Genomic DNA, 20529 nt, shown 5'->3' on the forward strand with positions numbered 1-20529 from the left:
GGGGGGGGGGGCGGGGTGCTCCTTAGCCTCCTCTTGCAGAGGTAACCATGGCAACCCCTAAATGACCCTACAGGAGGATGGATGAGGGAGCCGCCTGCTCGGTGCAGATTCACAGATAGCCGAGACTCAGTCCTGCAGTCGTGTGATTACTGCGATGGAAATATCCAGGAGTCCGGTCTGATTTTAATCTGCAGCTATTTGACACTCGTACGTCCACACTTCCTCGCATCACTCCGGTCATCCACGTGGCCACCGACCAGTTCCGTGGAGTAACTGGAGGTTAAGTGCCTTGCTCCGGAGGCCCACAGCAGCAGCAGCAGCAGCAGCGGAGGGTGAAACATTATCATTCGCCTTCACCCAGCACTGAGTTTCCCCCCACCACTTGATCCGCTGATTGGATGAGTGACCCGCCGGTCGCACGGCACTCTGTTTCTTCCTTCAGCTCGCTAAGAAGAAGAAGAGGAGGAGGATGTAAGAGAGCCCAGTGAAATTAAATGGCTGACAAGGTTAGCCGCGGTTTCTACGTTTGCGTCTGAACATGATGATGACAAATGCAGTGATTTCCCTCTACGAGATCCCACTGAACTGATTCAATTATCACCGCGCTTCCTTGAAGATCCACAAAGAAGAATTATCACGTGAGCAGCCCCTCACCGGCGGCCCCGTAACGCTCACTCCGGCAACAGTCGCTGTCAACTCGGAGGAAGCAAACTCAAATTTTAGCCTCAATTTCAGAGCAAAATCAGGAATCAAAGGAATGAGATTTTTTAAAAAAAAAAAAAGGTTTGTGGAGGAGGGACGGCTCCATCAGAGCTCACAGACGCTAAATAATAGCGAGTGGTCTTTACTGTGTTGTCAAACATGACATTATCCCAGCACGGTCCAGTGGAAGAGTGTTTAAATTCAGCTGTTTACACAAGCAGCTGCTTGAACGGAGAGACGTTTGGATTGTGCAAACACCAACTGTGAAATTATTGTCTCCGTAATCTATTCCTCCTTTATATTTCCACGGCAGAGGGTCCAACTTATCTGGCTGATTAACTGATATCTAACCGATCCAATGCACTCTGCTGTTTTATGTGTTAGTCGCTTCGAGTGCTCTGATCTTTTATCACGGCCGCTGTCGGGCCTCTTACTTACTGTGTTATCGGTGGGGATTTTATCACCCAGACAAACAGGGGGGGGGGGGGGGGTTTTACAGCCGAGCTTTGTACTGGTCGAGCGTCGTGGGTTCCCTGAACGCCAAACCCGACACTGTGTGCAAAATGTTTACAATTTCAACATTTCAATACCAAAACAGTCCAATGTTGAGCCACATGAAATTACTGTAGACACTCAAAGGGAATCTTAACAGTTTCCACACTGAGCGAGGTGAGCGTGCGGCTGGACCCAGCAGCAGCAGCAGGATGACCTCACCTCCGCTGGTTCTGGCCCGAGCCCTATGATCATTAAAGCTCCAGAGTCTCGGCTCTGTTACTGTTGGCACGGCCTTGTGCACCGCTGAAGTTATGGATGGCAGCGGCTAAATGGCCTGGGAGCTGGTCCTGTTTGCTGAACAGTTTCACAACCAGCCTAACGTCCATATATGGACATGTTGAATGCCAGTAAAATGAACTATGGATGATGTAAAAAGCGTTTCCAGGTTTTTCTATTAAACGGCCCGAGATCTTGTCTGAACAATAATGGACCGAGCAGCTATGAGTGACCAACGCAACAGCAGGCCATCCCAAAATAAAACAAACAAGTATGTTCATGAAAAAACAAACGAAGACTTGTTTTCTTTGAGACGCAAACAGAGCAAACCAGGCAGCACAGTTTGCTGCTCCACTGTGTCACAGTGATAAACACCGAGGGCTTAAGAAAAGGCTTCTGGCAGAAATACTCCACTGTTCATCACTATTCTTTGAAGACTTGAACAGAACCACCTGAGTTAGAAGGTGAATGATTTCATTCATGCAGCTCCTCCTCCTCCTACAGAAAAGGACAAACAGGCTCTTTACTCTGGGAACTTGCTGTACAAACAAAAAAACTGCACAAACGCCATTTTCCTCGCATAAACTGGTATTTCTTTTTAAAAGAATGTGTGCACCTCACAGCTTTCTCAAGCCAGCTGCAGGTGAAATGGTGAGGAGACATTAAAGGTCCCATATTGTATGAAGTGAAGTTGATTAAGCATCAAAGCCTCAGTCCACAGAGAAATGCACACAGCCTGTATTCAGAAACTGAGCCTTAAAACCAGCCGTCAGGACTTCTGGAACTTTGTGATGTCACAACAAAGCAGTCACCAAGCCCCGCCCACCTGGACCCACCGTCCAGCCTTGCAGGATTTGGTTTCTCTGAGTGTTTTACCTGAAATCTGCTGTATTTTCATTCGATCACTCAGAAAACAGTCAGCCAATCAGAAGAGAGGCTCAGAGCCTCCTCTCTTCTGATTGGCTCACCGACCTGTTGTTACTAGAGCTCCAGAGAGAAGCCTGAGAGAGGAGATGTAAAACTACACTGAGATGGTTCTTGGTTCCTAAAACCACAAACATATATACACAGTATATATTTATATTTCCTGATCTTGTGTTATTTTTTTAAAACTGCACAGCAACATGTAAAATTTCAATCAAAGGCTCATTTATTAAACATTACATTCATTTAAAATAACTATTCATAAAAGATTAACTTTATTATTCTGTTTATTTACATTTACATCCCATTATTATTTTGTAAAATCACCGTTTATCTTTCAGACGTCTAACAGCGATGATTGAGACGTTACAGCAGGGATGGTTTACAGATATGTGAAATAAATTAGCCCGTACTTGGTGCTATAAAAAGCCACAGCTGTGTGTAATGACATCTGCTCAGTGCTGCTGGAGAACCTCGCTCATGTGACACAACCAGTAAAACTACACTTCCTCTCATTGACAGGTGGAGTACCCGTGTTAATATGCAAATGGCAGCTAACCCTAACCCAGGGTGGGTGCTGTGGAGTGGAAATGGGTTATTGTGCACGTGCACCCAGTTCTGCAATGATTGAGATTTATAAAACAGAAGCACGTGTGTGTGCAGCTTTGTAATGCATGTGTGCATATTTCTGTCTTTGTGCAAACACATACAGTTGTTTTGAGTTGAGTTTTTTTGCATCTGCCTCCAGCTGATTAACTGTAGTAATACTAGTTTATTTTAATTAAACTTATACTGAATCCCACACTTAGTTTGTGACTGTGTACTCAGTTTAAAACTTTAATATTTTCCAAAAAATTACACAATTAAGGTAAATGGTAATTATGTTTTTGCTCCAGTTATATCTGGGGTAACTCACAATGAATCGCATCTTCAAAGACAAAGCTTTACATAAGCAACGACTTCCTTTTTGGTGGACGCTTAAAAATAGAATAGAAGCTCTTATCCCAGCAGTAGCGGTGAGTGAGCAACTGTAAAACAACAGCAGATCCAACAACCAGTCAAGTTCTGTTTCTTAAAAATTCACTATCTGATGAGCGTGTACGAGCTTTATGGGGAACGCTCCCTGATTTTGCACGTGTTGAGTGATGGTGTAAGGTGAGAGGTGATGATCCATGAGAATACATTAGTGTCTCTTTCATCCGGGATGAGATAAAGTCGTCACTGAACATCCTTTATCAAAAAGAAAAACAACCTTTATTTTGGTTTGTTCAACTTCAAACCACTACATGAGCTCAGGAGACAAAAATAGCAAAAGTCAACAGTTACCACAGAAACCCGATCGCTCTGCCGTTTTGCCGTTCTTACAGGGGGGTTACCACAGCAACAGAGACAGCTGGTTGCTGTCAAGAGAGCTGTTTGGCTTTCATCAAATGGCCATTTTCGGTAAGCACCTTATTCTACTCTCAGGCACCGACGGCGCAGCAAACAGATGCAAGCACACGACCTGGAGCCTCCTCAGCAGGACGGTTCACAGCCCATCGCTGGCTTATCACTGCAGTTAAAGACGATGGGATCTTGTCAGGCAATAGGCAACATAAAAACAGCTTAAAAAAAAAAAACAAACCAAAACAACATCATCATAATAATGGCCACTGATGAAAGAGCACTTATACAATGCTGGAGTGATATGACTAAGGTATGGCACACAGCAATCCTCCCACAATCAAAACATGCCTCCATTTGCCAATTGCATTTCGCTGAGCTCATCCTTATCAGAAGGCATACTGCTGGCAATCTAACATTAATCTTACTCAGAAATAGCCTGGTCTACAGTCAGTGCAGCATTCAGGTTTCAGGCGGTACGTGTGGAGCAGATTAGAGTACCAGGACACCCTAGAAAGACTTATCCTTATTGATTTTGAAACCGCACAGCATCACGTGTCAAACTGTGGATATTACTGATTATTTAGGCTCCGTGCTGTAAAAATGATCACGTCACATGATCTCAAAATAATAGTTTAACACACATAAAGACGTAACTGATACAATCCTGCTCACGTCAGGAACTGTAATCACACAGGCAGTCACGCAAACCACTGTACAGTGCGTTCAGAAAGTATTCAGACCCCTCTGCTTTATTTACATTTTGTTATGTTGCAGCTTTATGCTGAAAATCATTTAAACTCAGTTTTCCCCTCATCAGTCTACACTCAATACCCCATAATAACAAAGAGAAAACTGAATTTTAGAAATGTTTTAAATCTATACAAAAGGAAATATCACTTTGCTTTGACACTTGAAATTTAGCTCGGGTGCCTCCCGTTTCTCTCGATCATCTCTGAGATGTTTCTACACCTGGTGGTGAATTCAGCTGACTGGACATGATTTGGAAAGGCACACACCTGCCTGATACAAGGTCTCACAGCTGACAACGCATATCAGAGCTGAAACCAAGACAGGAGGAGGAAGGAGCTGCCTGCAGAGCTCAGGCACAGGGTTGTATCGAGGCACAGATCTGGGGAAGGCTACAAAAAAAATAAATAAAGTCTGCTTCACAAGAGCATAGTGGCCTCCATCATCTGATATAGAAAAAAATCAGTGAGAAATGAGATTCTCTGGTTTCGGTGCAGCATCAGGCAGTGGGGGCAGGGACACTGGTCAGGGTTGAGGGAAAGCTGAACGGAGCCAAGCACAGAGATACCCTGAATGAAAACCTGGTCCAGAGCTCAGGACCTCAGACGAGGACGAAGGTTCATCTTCCAACGGGACAATGAACCTCAGCACGCATCCAGGACAACACAGGAGAGGCTGAGAGACAACTCTGTCAAAGTCCTGACTTCAACCCGACTGAACACCTCCACAGAGACCTGACGATGTCCGTCCACCAACAGCTCGAGAGGTGACTGTAATCACTTCCAAAGGCGATTCAACTGAGTGCTGAGTAAAGCGTCTGAATACTTATGTCAATGTGATATTCCAGTTTTTCGTTTTTTTATTAAAAATAAATTTGCACAATATTTCTAAAAATCCTGTTTTCACTTTATGGAGATTTGAGTGTCGACTGAATTTAAGCTCTTCTAGCAAAACGAAATGTGAGTAAAGTGAAGGGGGTCAGAATCCTTTCAGACTGCACTGTGGGCCGGTATTAATAATATGTCAATGCAACATGGTTATGGATTAATGCAGACTCAAGAAATGAAAACATTTATAATTCATTGTTTGTACTAGGTTGGAGGAGAGATCGATACAAACATTACCTTTGACTGTAGAGCTAAAGGTGGGTCAGATACAGAGCTGACATTAACGCGTCTAAACGTGTGTTTTCAGCTCAGACTCATATACATGAACGTGTCACAGCAGAGACAGTCTGAAACAGCTCAGGAGGACTGGGATTCAAACCACCTCCACGATGAAGCGTCACTACGGAACAAAGCTACTCCCACCAGCTCTACCAACTATTACATTAACGAGTGACCTGGAGAAAAGAAACTTTACGGAGGGGTTTGTTTGTTTTTGCTGTCTGGACATGTGTGTACGGCTGAGGGGAGCTAGGTTTCTCCCTCACAGCACCTTGGGGTCACAACAGCCGCGGAAGAACCCCTGAGAACTTATTAAACTGATAGCGGCACGTCACTGCCGGTCCCTTCACATCCATTGTAACAAGATATATCTGTTCCTCTCAGACTATTTGACACCAGGAAATCAATAGCCCCAAGGCTGCACTACTGATTGAATATTGAGAAGGCTCAGGTTCGTTTAATTTAACTACAACTTACTGGTTTGAATCTGTCCTGAAGTTTATATAATAAGTTATTCTCTCTCTCTCTTTCTCTCTCTCTCTCTGTCACTGTTTGTTGTTTACTAATGATAAAGTTTAAATGACTTTAAAAAGAAAAAAAAAAAGAAAAAAAATCAATACCCCCTCAGGCAGGAATAAAAATCTCATACTACAGAGGAAACTGCAAGTACTGACCTCGATTCTTCCCCATAACATCCAACAGCACAGAGAGAGAGAGAGAGTGAGAGAGGGAGAGGGAGAGGGAGAGAGAGAGAGAGAGAGAGAGAGAGAGAGGGAAAGAGAGAGAGAGGGAGGGAGAGAGAGAGACATTTAACCCAAACCTGTGTTGGACTGATCGGCTGAAGAGAGAGGTGGGGGATTGAGAGGTTGACAGCTGACAGCCTGTGAGTGAGTGAGTGAGTGTGTGTGTGTGAGTGTGTGAGTGTGTGTGTGTGTGTGTGTGTGTGTGTGTGGAGGAAATAGCCGATGAAGGAGCAACCCTTCAAAGTAAAACAATAACACCTCAAAAAAAGAAATAAAAAAAGGTAAAGTTTGCGCTGCCCCGTCATTCACAGAAAGGTTTTACAGATGAAAAGTGCCACGTATTTTGCTTTACACAAAAAGAGACGGCTACGGCGCCCGTACACATTCCAACGTGTTGCCGTAGCAATCAAAGATCGCTAAGCAACATTTAACCCTGACAACGGCTGCTTCACTCCTTCAGGAAACCGTCGCTACAACAACATGTCTCTTAAAACGGCCCGAGAGCTCTCGAGGACAATTCACTCTCGAACGAGGCTTGTATGGATCTGATATTATCAATGCACAGCTGGTGGGCATTCTGCTGCTCTCCGTCCCTACAAACAGGGTGGGGGCGGGTTTGCTGATTGAGGATAACGAGTAGATATTTTAGCTAAAGTGCAGATTAAACCGTCTCGTCAAATACATTTTTTTTTTTCTTTTACAACTTGTTATAAATGAGAGTAAACAAATGAGATCTGCATTTGTTTGGCCCTCTGCTGCACTGGAGAGGGGAAACATGTTGGGAGTGATTTTCTCTGGCTTTCCGCTCCCTCTCCGCCATCTGCCATCATGAGTCCGTCCTCCCTGTTTGGCGCCAGAGAGCAATTCGGCGCGTTTCCCACCGAAACCTGAACACTGACCCGTGATGTCGAACGCAGCACAGAGGTTGGTGGAGGATGCCTTTCTTTTCTTTTTTCCCCCAGTTAGTTTGGCAATACACTGCTCGCAGTAATTATGCTAATGTCTCAAAATGAATGTGGCTACAGCTTATTTTAAGACACCATGATATGAGCAGATATATGGAAGATATTAACGGTGGAGATGATTCGATTCTCTCTGGATTATCGAGCAGAGCAGACTGAAGCTGAGCAGAAGGGCAGGGGCTGGGAACTCCAGCCGTGAATGTGAGCACTCATGAGGTTTCTGTACATCCTGGTTTGGATCTACCTGAGACCAGATTTGGCCTCATTAAATACATGAGTCTGACGCCCCTGGAGATACAGGGTCAGCGTCTTCCTCAGGCTGCGTTCACGCTTCTCATACGTTCTCATTTTAAAACGAAAGCAGAAGCCTTGTAGCTCCGTGCTAACACACCTGAAAAACCTGTTCCTGGAGATCATGTCACCATCTCAGGCTGAAACTTTTTCTAAATGTGTCTAAGTTCATTTCCTGTTGCAGTGTTTTGCTGCTTGGAAATAAACATGGATCCAAGCTGTTTCTCCTAGCAAAGCAATTCCAATGAAATAGCCTATAAAAGAGGCTCCACTTACCTCTGCAGTGTTTCAACAGAGGCTGCAGAGTTTATTACCTAAACCTACAGGGTTGAATGGCCATGATGCTTTTCGCCCAACTTCTCTCTGTGTCTGTTGCAGAGCCGGATCTCAGAGAGCTGTGAATGAATTTTGCGGGAAGTTGAATGGAAGAAGAAAACTGCTCCGACATTAAAACACGACGGGGGTGAGATCTAGTTTCAACTGTGGGCTCCACTACGTCTCACTAAACCGGTGACGTGTGCGGGTATAACGCTGTGGTCACGCTGTGAGCGGCGCAATCAGCATCATCTGATCAGCTGCCAATCAAATTTCTCTTTACTTCTTCAGTGCAGTATTACAATACGAGCACGAGTTACTCATCTGCTCACACTCTTTAATCTTCTCTGTAGACTATGCACCGAGGCCCTTTGGTGCAGCACCACTACCGTTCAGCTTACACAGTTACGCTTCTCTGGCATGCCGGCATCAAACTGCACACATGACAAAAATGGAGAAAGCTGCAGCCGTGTGCCAACACGGGACAGCAGTTTAACTGGGCTGTAAAGCTACAGACTGCCAAACAGAGTGGCTCCCTCTCTGCTACAGCTCGGGTGTCCACTAACAACAACACAGCCGTCAAATGCAAAACATCACATCCCGGGGAAAAATACTGTATGAACACAAAAGTGCAAATTATTATCCAGTTTTTGATAAATAGAACAGTATCCCATCAATTAACAAGTTATCTTCATTCAATCTTCTTCTGTAGGGCTGAACAATTATACCATGGAAAGTGCAATATCCAAATCACAGGAGCTGAAATTTGTTTTTGAGAAAAAGGTAAAATGTGTCACAACACACCATAAATGAAGCATTGTGCTGCTACAGAGATCCCCCCCCCGACCTATAAATCATGTTCTCCAGATGTAAGGGAAAATGTGTGTTTGATAACCAACCAAAATCACATCATCATCATCATCTTTATATTTTATTTCAGTGAGAATAAAATTAAAAAAATCCAATGACTCATATTGCAATATGATTTTTTTTGGTATACTGCTCAGCCTTATATTCAATATCCTATATATATATTTCAAAATAGAAGCATGAGCTCAGCCTACACACTTGCCATGTGTAATCATATACCTTGATTGCAAAAGAAAGACAACTAGAATTATCACATGATCCCTACGATTATGAAATCTCATCAAAAATAAGGATCTTTCCAAAAATACCTTCATTAAAATTGTATCCAGGGCTTGATAAATGTGTCCAAACCCGTCTGTCAGAGCAAGAAGCTGCTCCAGCAGCCGAAAACACCAAGGACAAGCTGCTGTCACGCTGAGTTAGTTAAAGCATTAAGTTTGACCCTCAAACGACCTCGGATTTTGGCAAGAATTCAGAATCTGAAAACCACAAGGACACGCGACCTCCATCCGGCTCCGGTGACATGTAAGATGCGATCTGTAACCGGGGGGGTGGGGTGGGGGGGGGCTGTGCTTCCAGAATACTCAGCTGCACGCCTCATAAACAAAGATCACACTCGGCTGCTCGGCGGAGAAGGTGCTGCATGACAGCTCTCCATCACTGTAAGAGGCGGGGACGCTAACACACCACAGTCTGTGCGTGCTAGCTCCGATCTGACGTCCGAAAAGACACTTCCACTTACTTCTGACCACGACAGAATCAATCAGCTCAGACCGCCGCGAAGCATCGATCAGGTATCGGTAGTTATGCATCATGATATTGATCAAAGTGAAAGGTTTTCTAGTGAGGGTGTGGTAGAGGGAAGAAGGACGGGGGGGGGGGGCACCTTACAGATCAACACTCTCAACTCTTCTGAGGGATGTTAGGAGCTGCACAGTGGCCCAGAGACACACACGTGCACAGCGTTAGCTCCGGTAGCAACACTACACTGAAGATCCCTACAGCGGTCTGACCGAGCCGGAGGAAGAAGACAGTGGAGGCTGATGCTTCTGGAAGCGATGCAACTCCGGAGAAAGCATCCATCTTCTGACATGCTCACTCACACACACACTCACACACACACACACACGCGCGCACAAGCATGCACAGAGACACACTTAAACAGCATTCAACCGGCACGCCATTACACTGAAGAGGACTGAAAATACATACAGTCAGGAGATGATCGAACACAACACACTAGACACACACAAACACACACACACACACACACACACAGACAGACAGACAGACACACACACACACACACACACACACACACACGGACACTCAGTAAGGCTGAGAGTGAGAGAATGCAAGGCGGGCGGTAAGCTCAGCGTGATCAGCTAGCTTGTGGTGCCGACCCTCCGTGCTAAAATGGTAGATCCCAGATTTCTCCCCATGCAATCTGCCACCAGCAACCATGGAGGCAAAACAGGAAGAGGAGAGGAGAGGAGAGGAGAGGAGGGATGCAGGAACAGAGGAAACATAGCCATTTCCTTTTCCTTCCTCTCCTACAGATAAAGCACACACACACACACAACCATGAAAAATACATCAACACAGACAAACACAGAGGAGGCGGGAGGATGGTGGTGGTACTTACATGAGGACTCTGTGCCGAACATGGCTGGGCCCGGGAGCTGTGATGGACAGAGAGGAGGAGGAGGAGGAGGAGGAGGAGGAGGCGGAGGAGAAGGAGGAAAGAGAGGAGAGGGAAAGGGGAGGGTAAGAGAGAGAAGGGGAGAGAGAGAGAGAGAAGGGGAGGGGGGGGGGGGTTGATGAGCAGGCAGCTACACAGCGGGGGTCATCAAAGCAACACAATGCAGCCAGCCGGCCGTCGCTGCCTCCCAGACGGCCAGATGCCCCAGCTCCGCTATCCGTCGCTGCTTTAAAAGCCCTCCTCCACACACACGCACGCGCTCAGTTAGTCCAGCCGCACAAAAACCAAAAAAAACAACAAAACAACAAAAAAAAACAAAAACAACAAGAGGCCTTGTGGTGGATTGGAACAATAAATAAATATAAAACAAAAAATAGGAGCAGAAATCCTTCCTAGCCGAGGAAAAACTGTGGTCAGATCCAGACACGGAGACGTGGTTGTGGCTAGTTATCGCATCTCTCCCTCTTTCTGCAGTCTATATCCTCCTCCTCATCCTCTCCTCTCCGTCACTCTCTCGCTTCTCATTCCACTGTAGGATTTACTAATGAAAAGAGAGAGAGAGAGAGAGAAGGGGGGGAGGGAGAGAGCGAGAGAGAGGCTTTCCCAGAGAGAGAGAGAGAGAGAGAGAGAGAGAGAGAGAGAGAATGGGGGAGTGAAAAACTGAAAATCTGGTGAGGAGCTGCTGCTGCAGCCGCTGTAAGACAATAGCTATGCAAACAGAAAGTGACGTCAGGACGGGGGGGAGCTGTAAAAAGACTGACTGACTACCGCTGCTGCTAGATGGAGAGAGAGAGAGAGAGAGAGAGAGAGACGGAGGGAGGGAGGTAAGGAGGGGGAGGGAGAAAGAAACAAGGAGAAACAGGGAGGGGGAGATGGAAAAAGAGGGAGTGCAAGAGAGTAGAGAGGGAGGGATGGAAGGGCAGAAGCAAAAAAGGGGATGAGGAAAGGAGGAAGGAGGGCAAGAGGATGTGAGCGCGGAGAAGAGGAGGTACGGTAAGGGAAGGAAGGAACGAAGAAGAGAGAGAGGGAGGGCAAGATGGAGGAGAGGGGGGGCAGATAAAGAGATACAGAGGGGGAGGAGGAGGAGGAGGAGGACGAAGGCAGCTGGAGCTGAGGGGGCACTGGAGAAAAAGAGTGGGAAGCAGGCCAATCAAAATGGTTTGTCTACCATTTGTTTTTCTGCGCACACACACACACACACACACACACACACACACACACACACACACACACACACAGACACACACACACACACACACACACACACTGGAAGAAGCAGAAGCAGCAGAGGGGGGCAGGGGGCTTCAGTCTGTCAGTTCGACAAATTGAAACGAGTATGAGGCAAAGCATCGGAGGCTGATGTGTGTTTACCTGCTGTTAACACACACACACACACACACGCACACACACCTGGCCATCAGGGAGACAGAAAACACATCCTCCACTGTAATCACATTATCATCAACAAAACCTGCGTTTAAGGTAAAAGAAAAGAGAAAATAATTGTCACATTGAATCTTGTTGCAGTAAATGTTTCATTTTCATTCAACATTTAACAACAGACACATTTTTAGATTAAACAGGAAAAATCTAAAGGGTGTGAGCTGTCGCTGCTTTTAATGACTAAAGTCTCAAGTCTTTTTACCTCATGCACAAACCACATCACATGTACGGAGGAGTGTTGTAAACATATTTCCAAACATGCAATGCACACAGAATTCATTTAACTGGACCCACAGCCAAAGGCAGATTAATGGCAAAATAAGGAAATAGCAGCAAGAAAGTGCCCAAGAAATTAAATTCCAGCGGATGTAAGATGCAAAATTACAATTAAACATAAAGGTTTAATTGTAATTGGACGTGGAAATTATGTAAATGGAACATAAACAAATGCCAACAGTAATGGTGCTGCACATTTTAATGAGGTACCTATTTTGCTAGCTCTTAGCACCACCAAATATAATCTCATACACATACTAACCTATTTAATTTTTTTATTTTTTTTGCATTATTTTGCAAAACACAAACAGTATTCAGGACATCTGAACCTTTTCAGAGCTCTAGATCTAAATGATTCAAGTTTTTCTGCCTCTTTCTGGATGCATGGACACACTGACGTGCTCGCAGTGAACCTGCTGCCAGTGATAAGTCTCATTATTGATGCGTACTGTAAAACTTTAATGGAGACTGGAGCACGGAGCCTTTAAAAGTAGTAAAAACAAATATAAAGTGCACACATAACCCGGTGTGCTGCGCAGCAGTGGTGCAGCAGTGGGGCCTGCTGTGAGCGTATGAATGAATGGGTACAGTAGTGGCCGGGTCCATACAACAGCCTGCTAACCTGAATAGATGGGAGGTCAGCCGGACGTCCTCGTGGGCCCCGCTGCGAATCGGGGGGGTGAAGCTAGCTAGCATGTGGATTAGCTCGGCTGCTGAATAGAGGAGCGTGTACCGATGGAGGCCTCTGTTCTTTTGTGTCTCAAACCCAGTCGCCCTCCTCCTCCTCCTCTCCCCACGTCTTTGTGCCTCAAGCACAGGCAGGAGACCCCTGCTCTGCTCTAACTCCTGCTACACTGCAAAAAATATCTGTTTTTTGTTTTTTTTAACAGGCACAATCTGGTTATTGCATTGGGATAATTTCACAAATTTCCAATCAAAGTCCTCTTTCTCCAGATGTTGAAGTCCAGCTGTGTTTACTGGAGCATCGACACGTGTTTTGGACACTTTGTACCATGTATCATGTCACCTGGTGGACACGGAGCACAGACTAATCCTTCACTGTAGGTAAAAATGTGACTTCCTGTATCTGAATTTCAACTACGGACAATTTCTAACAGTTTACATTGAGTTAATTCACTTTTAGAAACTCCCATACACTCCTGTTTCATGATACCAATAAAGTGACGTTGCTTGTTTTATGTTTAGATTTTTACACTTGTTGTCAATGACAGTGAATCGGAGGCAAATGGAGTTATCTCACTCCGTGCTGGCAGGTTTTAAGACTGCAGCAGACTTGTAAAGATGAATGATGTTTGCAGTGCACCGACTCTCTCTCCCAACCTCACTAAAGACTTCTCCTGGGGTTGTGTTAATTACACGAGGGGACTCTCTCGCAAGCGCTCCGGTGAGAGGTGAGGAGGAAGTGAGCAGGGATCTGTGTGAGAGAGAGATATATATATATATATAATATCCCATCTGTTATATCACATTCAGTGTGATCCACTCTCATGCCACCTTTTCACGAGTTCTGCCCCTGATCTGATCGGCACTGATATGATCTGAACGGGGATCAGCAGCTCAGACGGGGCGCTGTAGGTGTAGCTGGGATAATCACAGAGGAAGGCAGGAGTTATTTTGTTTGCAAAAATCCAGTTTAACTCCCACCTGGTTTTCTTATTAGGAGCAACTGGATACTGAAAAACGCACCAAGGTTTTTCACTGTCTCTTTGTACTACAGCTACAGTACCTGCGAGTGCAGCTTCTGCCCAAACGTCACATGCTTCACCGAGGAAACACATGCATGTGCTCAAACGACTTAATTCAATTCATAAACCCGAAGCCAGAACAAGAGCCCATTCAGCAGCAGCAAAATTCAACAGAGGTTTTCACCTGATTTAAGCTAATTTAGTGACTGAGTGAACTAAATGGACATTTGGCAGCAGAGCGCTCAGGGGTTTGGACCACTGTACATTTTTAGAATTTCTTTTTTTGACAGAGGAATTTAAACAACGTGCAATTCTCTGCACGTTTATTGTATTTGTTGTGATTGTGATATCTGTCATGTACCGGTACTCTCCAGTTAAAGAGGTGTGGTTACACACCCTGCTCTCTCCGCCACACTGATAATTAGGATGCAAACGCATCGCCATAACAGCGGTGAAGCCCTGGTGAATGGAGGTGCTAATTGAGTCAGACACTGAGTAATGAAACAACGCTGTCGCTCAGTGAATGCTTTACTTAAAACAGTGCTCCGTCGCCGCCTCCTTTCAGTGGCACTGCATTCATGAGCCGTTTATTTCCCGAACAATGCACACCTCACCCCGCCCCCGCTTCCATCGCAAAGTACCACCCCCCCCCAAAAAAAAAGAAAAAGCATCTCTTCCTGGTTGCTAGGTAACTGAAAATAAGCGTGAGAGGAGTGTGGCCATCCTTCAGGAGTGCGAGGAAAAATGAGGAGAGGGATAAAAGGGAGGAGGGAAGAGGAGGACGGTCTATTAGAGAAGGCCACGACGAGATACTCCAGAAGACTTGATGTTGGCACGAGTGTTTTCGACGATGAGGCGAGAGGAGGCGCAAGTCGTGAAAGCAGAGCGTCACAAAGAACCAAAATGTTCAATATTTAAATTTTCTATCTGGCTCGACTGCCTCAAGCTACATCCCATCCCTGACTTATGTCACAGCGACTGAGCACTGTTTAGCAGCACAGATACTCCACAGATAAATTAGGTCCATGCACAAACATGGTCTAAAAGGAGAACTGGAGCAGAACAGCACCTTTGTCTTTAGGCCACAGTGTCCAGCTCCTCCTGAAATCCACCAGCTCGAGACATTTTAGGACCAGTGTCTCAAAAAACATCCCACTGACGTTTCCACTGGAGCGGGCAAACCACCGAGCCAGAGGCATGTGTGCTGGTGGTCAGATTTAGCAAATAAACCGCTGGTCATTTCCTGACCTGATGAGAATGAATTTACCAGCACTCAAAGCGAGCTGGTGTGAAAAAACAAAAAACAGATTGTGCCCACCACATCCACTGTGCAGACAACAGCAGGGATTGCCAGTCTTTTGATAACCACAACCCCCCCCCCCCCACCCCCCCCCCCCACCCCCCCCCTTTCAGAGGAACCAGACTCTGCCACAAAAGGAAGGTCGGCGAAGGCTTTGATTACCTCCGCCGGGTCACAATTCAAACGCAGCGGCACCATTCAACTAAGTGGGTCAGGGAACGCTGTGGCTGTCGCTGCTGACACCAGCTGGTCAAAACTGGGTACTATGCTTCCTCTGCCTCCCAGAGCTGCTTCCATCAGACCGCTGAGGCGTGGACGAGCAATGAAATCAACTGAATTACAGTCTAGTGGTCTGAGAGCGAGACAGTTGAGTACGGATGTTAAAAACAATAAATCAAAACCCCAAATTGGATCAGAACTATTACGGCTGAAACTGCGGACTAAATTTTCCTTCGCTTTTAACATCAACTGATCTGAATTAGTGTACGTCGGGGCCTGACCACAATGCTCCCGAGCACCATTAATAAATAACTTCAAAGACTGAAACCCAATGAAGTGAATGCACAGAGGAAAAAAGGCTTGCTAACAGGCAGGGGGGAGTGGACTGTCACTTCTTCTACAGCAGCTCCTCCGAGGAGCTGGACTAATCTGACTCGGTCCAGAGAAGCTAAGCTGAACTCTATCCAGGAAACGTTTGCTAAAGCACATCTTCTCTTTTTCCAGCTTCAATCTCACACACTTAAGGTGATAAATGTACAAAAAAAAAATCACTTAATTGAATGTGTTGATAGGAAAGAGCAGTCTCTTCATTTTGCCTACTTGTCCCATCATCCTTCACCACATGCCCAAACTCCACCTTCTGGTATAGGAGGACCGATCACCGGTCAGAACGAATGTGCTTTGAGTGATCAATAAGACCAGAAAAGTGCTATTAAAGTGCTGCCTATCATTTGGTATTTTGGACCATATTCAGAAACTGGTTGAATATTCAAGATTTAATTTTGTAATGACTGTTGTTACACTCATCCAAGCCTGGGAAAGCCCGGTTCAACCAGCATTTCCCTTTTGCTACTAACCAGTTCCACTTGCACAACCAGGGTTTCGTGTGCACACCTCACTCTCAGTGCATCAGCTGACAACTCACACACGTCAAAAAGAATATGAAGACTTCCTGATACAACCTTCAATTCAACTATTAGAAAAAAATAAAATAAATCTGTTGACATCTTTAAAACGTCAATTATATTTCATGCATTTATTTCATGTTTGCATGACTGATTTGTCCATGTTGTCTGCTCTACGTTTGATACCTTTACCACTCCTTTTCCCACTGTATATTTCTCTCCATGAACAACTAACAGCTCATGATGTACTGACCCAATATACTGAACCACTACACTGCACTGCAGGATTGCTCATGTTAAACTGCATAGAGCCTGAGGGAATGCAAAGCACCCTGGATCAGATGTGTGGCAGAGTTTCCCTACACCAAACACAAAACTGCAATCACTAAACATACTTTCTGACAAAAATGTAAAAGAACATACCCGGTGAGTGCCTCAGACAGACGGTCTGCTATCACACAGATTCTTGTTAGATTAGTCAAGATAGTTTGCATTGATTCAAATATGTGCAGGCAGTCAAATGTGAAGTATCTCAAGTCCATTTAAATAGGAGCCAGTGGCCATGTCATTAATCAAACTGTCCCTGTATGCAAAGCAGGAAGCCAGGATGAGGAACAGAGGGTGGGGTGGTGGTGGTGGTGGTGGTGGAGGGGAATTAGCCACCTGCTTCATGTTAGCAACCCCTGGCTGTGGCCGTTAGCTTTGTGTGATTAACTAATCTCTTTGGCATGTAACCAACCATTACACAGACTTTATTTCCTGTTTAGCTGCTAAGGCCAGCAGCACCTGAGGTCAGTGTGCTGCTGTGGTGGAATCACAAAAGGTTCTGCTTTCATCATTTAGCCAGCCTTGCTGTAAAAAAATAAAATAACAAAAAATGTTTGCTTCATTAGCTGCAGAACAGCCCCGCTTCGGCTCTTCTGCCAAAACTTCCAGAGTAACTTGTAAATGGTGAACCGAAAAAATGTTTCTGTGAATGTGGAGTGGAGGATGTGGACTGGGAGTCTATCTTCTGGAAGTCTTATCTGCTCTAAAAAAATTTATAGCAGCTGGTGAACACTGAAATTGTGTCCTGTTAACAAAGAGCCGAGTTTCTTGCACTGCTGCTAAGAGCAAAATCTGCTGCACACAAACATTGCGAAAAATTTGTTGTGGCCTGCATCGTGGACACGTTTGATGAGTTGGTGTATTTCTTAAGGAATTCCCCTTTAAACAAAACAAAATATAACAGGCTGGTCTGTTCCCATGCAGCTAAAAAAACAAACACAACACGGACGACACCGTTAGTGCAAAATCTCCCTCTTCCTGCAAAGTCTATTTCTCAACTTTGACCAAGCTTGAAAATCACCTTAAGCTATGAGTCTCTGAGCTTCTCCTTATCTGCTTCTCATTGTTCGCGAACGCTATAAATCTAGTGAGCGGAATCCATGTTGGATGTAGTGGCTGTTACCTGGATTCACCTCATCCCTGTACCTCAGCAGCAGAGTGTCTCTGACATTTTGTAGAGTCAGGGGTGCCTACGCAGCAGCCGTGACCTTTCCCTCACTTGGCCAGAGCCCTGAATGGCACGGTGGGTCAGATATTAGAGAGCTAGCTGTGTTGGGGCTTTGGAGTGTTTGCCCTGAATTACCACTTTGGGAACTTGAAGGTGCAAAAGTCTGAAAGGGCAATCCAGGCTTTCTACTGTGGATGATCTGAGTGGGTACAGCACTCAGTGAAATGCAGGGAGAAAAATGAATGAAAAACAAGACTTTGACTGTGGATTTTTCTCCAGGCAGGGGCAGGGGCAGGGGCAGGGGCAAGGGCAGGGGCAGGGGCAGGGGCAGGGGCAGGGGCAGTCTGCCCCCGCCAAAGGTAGGGCAAACATTTCTGGCTGAGATCATGTTACCAAAGCGGTGTACAGGTTCTAAATAAAGGTTCCTGACCAGTCTGATCTGGCTTTGAGTCTGTGCGTGTCACATCGTTCAGCTCGCTCACTGGGTTTTTAAAATCCCAAACTTTTGTTCTGCACCTTGATTTTGGACTGGACTGTAACACTTAGATCAGTGTGATGTATGGAAAATGTTTACTGCCTCATTGCACTGTGACATGTCCACTAAATCTGCCCATACTTTCCCAGTCTTATTTGTGTGTTTTCCAAAGACCACCCCTCGCTTGCAGAGCTGTTCAATGACCTTTTATATGGAGGCTTCACCGCCCCATCCCTGGCTGACAATGTTGGAATCTTTTTCCATCTTCAAAAGGAGATTTCATTTCTATTTCTGATGCATAAATTAATTCTCTGGGGAATACGAAGCCTGGGAAAAATGCCCTGCAGAAAGTGTCTGAACCCAGATACAAGTTATCAAGTTATCAGCATCCCAACATTCTCCACAAGAAAAAACATTAAGGCACATCGTAGGCCATTTCTTCAATTGCAGCGCTGCTCGAATAGTCACTGAGGGCTACTAGCAGCTGATATGTTACTGCAAAATGTTCTGCAAATCCCCGTTTATGCTCTGACCTTTTGAGCCTGGTGGCAACACATCAAAATTACGACGCCTATTCCAGAGTCCAGGACCAATCTTTTTCAGCAACTGAGCCACAAACATCTTATTGCTGAGTCAAGGCAATCTACACAATTATGAGTGGGGTCTAGCTTCTTTCCACTCAGCTCAGTTCAACATCCAATTTGCAAATTCAACGTGATCTTCAAGTGACTGAAAGGAAATGTCGTTGTGAGAATTTGTGAGATGGATGAACGCAACTTAAACTCTGCATTGTAAGCATTACAGGATGTAGATGTATAGCTCAAGCCAATATCTAGATTAATATGTAGATTGGCAAATCAGGGAGGTGATGATAATGGGTGACGGTGCAGTTTCTAACTACACAGCGAGGCGCGTGCTGACGTAGGCCTCAACGCGACTCCATCAAAACAGATCTGACTCTCTTCTCCAGAACTTTATTCACCAAATGTTTTTGGCTATCTCACCCTCATCAGTGTGGTTTCTGAAATTATTTCTAGTTTCCTTTCACACAGCTAGTCATGGGACTCAGAGCTCACCAAAGATACGAGGTGTGTTATTGTATCTATATGAGCCACATAAATGGGCGTTTACAGAAGGAAACAAGATGAAAAACCTAAAAAGATATTTGGTGTTTAAATGATGTGCGATGTGTTTTATTTTTGTTTGATGATCAAAAACATATTACTAACATACCTTATATAATGTATACTAAAACTAGATGAGAGTATACATTTAACACCTTCTTTTGTGATGAAGAACACTTTATAAAAAGGTGCAGTAACAATCTTTAAAGGTCCCATATTTTACACTTTCCCAGTGTTTTATTTGAAGCGTTGATCCATGGGAAGATGTATTTGTGGTTTTAAGAACCAAAAACCATCTCAACGTAGTTTTACATCTCCTCTCAGGTTGTGATGATGGGTCCCGGTGGTCGGGGCTTGGGGCATGGGTGAGGGCAGTGACTGCTTTGTTGTGACATCACAAAGTTACAGGAAGTCCTGACGGCTGGTTTTAAGGCTCAGTTTTCTGAATACAGGCTGTGTGCGTTTTTCTCTGTGTATTTTCTCTTAATATAGAACCTAGGTCTTGATCTATAATCAAACAACACATGGACATCTCCCTTTATATAATATGGGACCTTTGAGAAAAGCTCTCGATATCAATGATTTAAATGTAAGCCTAAATGTAATGTGACGATTCTGCTGATTTATTTCACCACCATTGCCGGATTCGGGTAAACTAATATGCATTTCCAGGCCGTGACTAACCGAGGAAACTTCAAGTTGAGAAGAATCACTTTGAGCCATCCGAGACGTCAACAGTGAACGACAGATATCGGCATTAGCTCATCAGAATCAAGGAGCCCGCACTTGACCCCTGACGCATACACAGGAAGCTACATGTACATATACCTCTACAGATACAGATTTAGTCACTGACAGCAGCTTTAGTGCACCACAGTGCAATGCAGCCACGTACTATGCTGCATTTTGAGTTAGCGGCATGACTTTCACCCTCTTATTATTTCTATGGAAACGGGTCTTTCCACATACACTCACAGATCCACAGCTGCACAATGTTGTAAAACTGA

The 20529-nt window shown here is 45.0% G+C and overlaps 1 protein-coding gene across 6 annotated transcripts in view; it reads right to left on the reverse strand.

Annotated features, from left to right (window-relative positions):
• st7 (suppression of tumorigenicity 7) overlaps positions 1–20529 on the reverse strand; it is a 49412-nt gene that overhangs the window by 26124 nt on the left and 2759 nt on the right. For 4 of the 6 annotated variants that reach the window (XM_022743588.1, XM_022743587.1, XM_022743586.1 and 1 more), the window contains exon 2: positions 10523–10559. The exons of 1 other annotated variant lie outside the window; for it this stretch is intronic. In XM_022743588.1, the coding sequence (XP_022599309.1) occupies positions 10523–10544 (22 nt within the window). In that variant the 5' untranslated portion in view covers positions 10545–10559. Of the gene's footprint in view, positions 1–10522; positions 10620–20529 lie in introns of those variants that run through there. One more of the 6 variants, XM_022743585.1, reaches the window with a different exon arrangement.

Source organism: Seriola dumerili, unplaced genomic scaffold (assembly GCF_002260705.1).
Source record: "Seriola dumerili isolate Sdu_G_001 unplaced genomic scaffold, Sdu_1.0 BDQW01000070.1, whole genome shotgun sequence".
Lineage (NCBI taxonomy): Eukaryota > Metazoa > Chordata > Actinopteri > Carangiformes > Carangidae > Seriola > Seriola dumerili.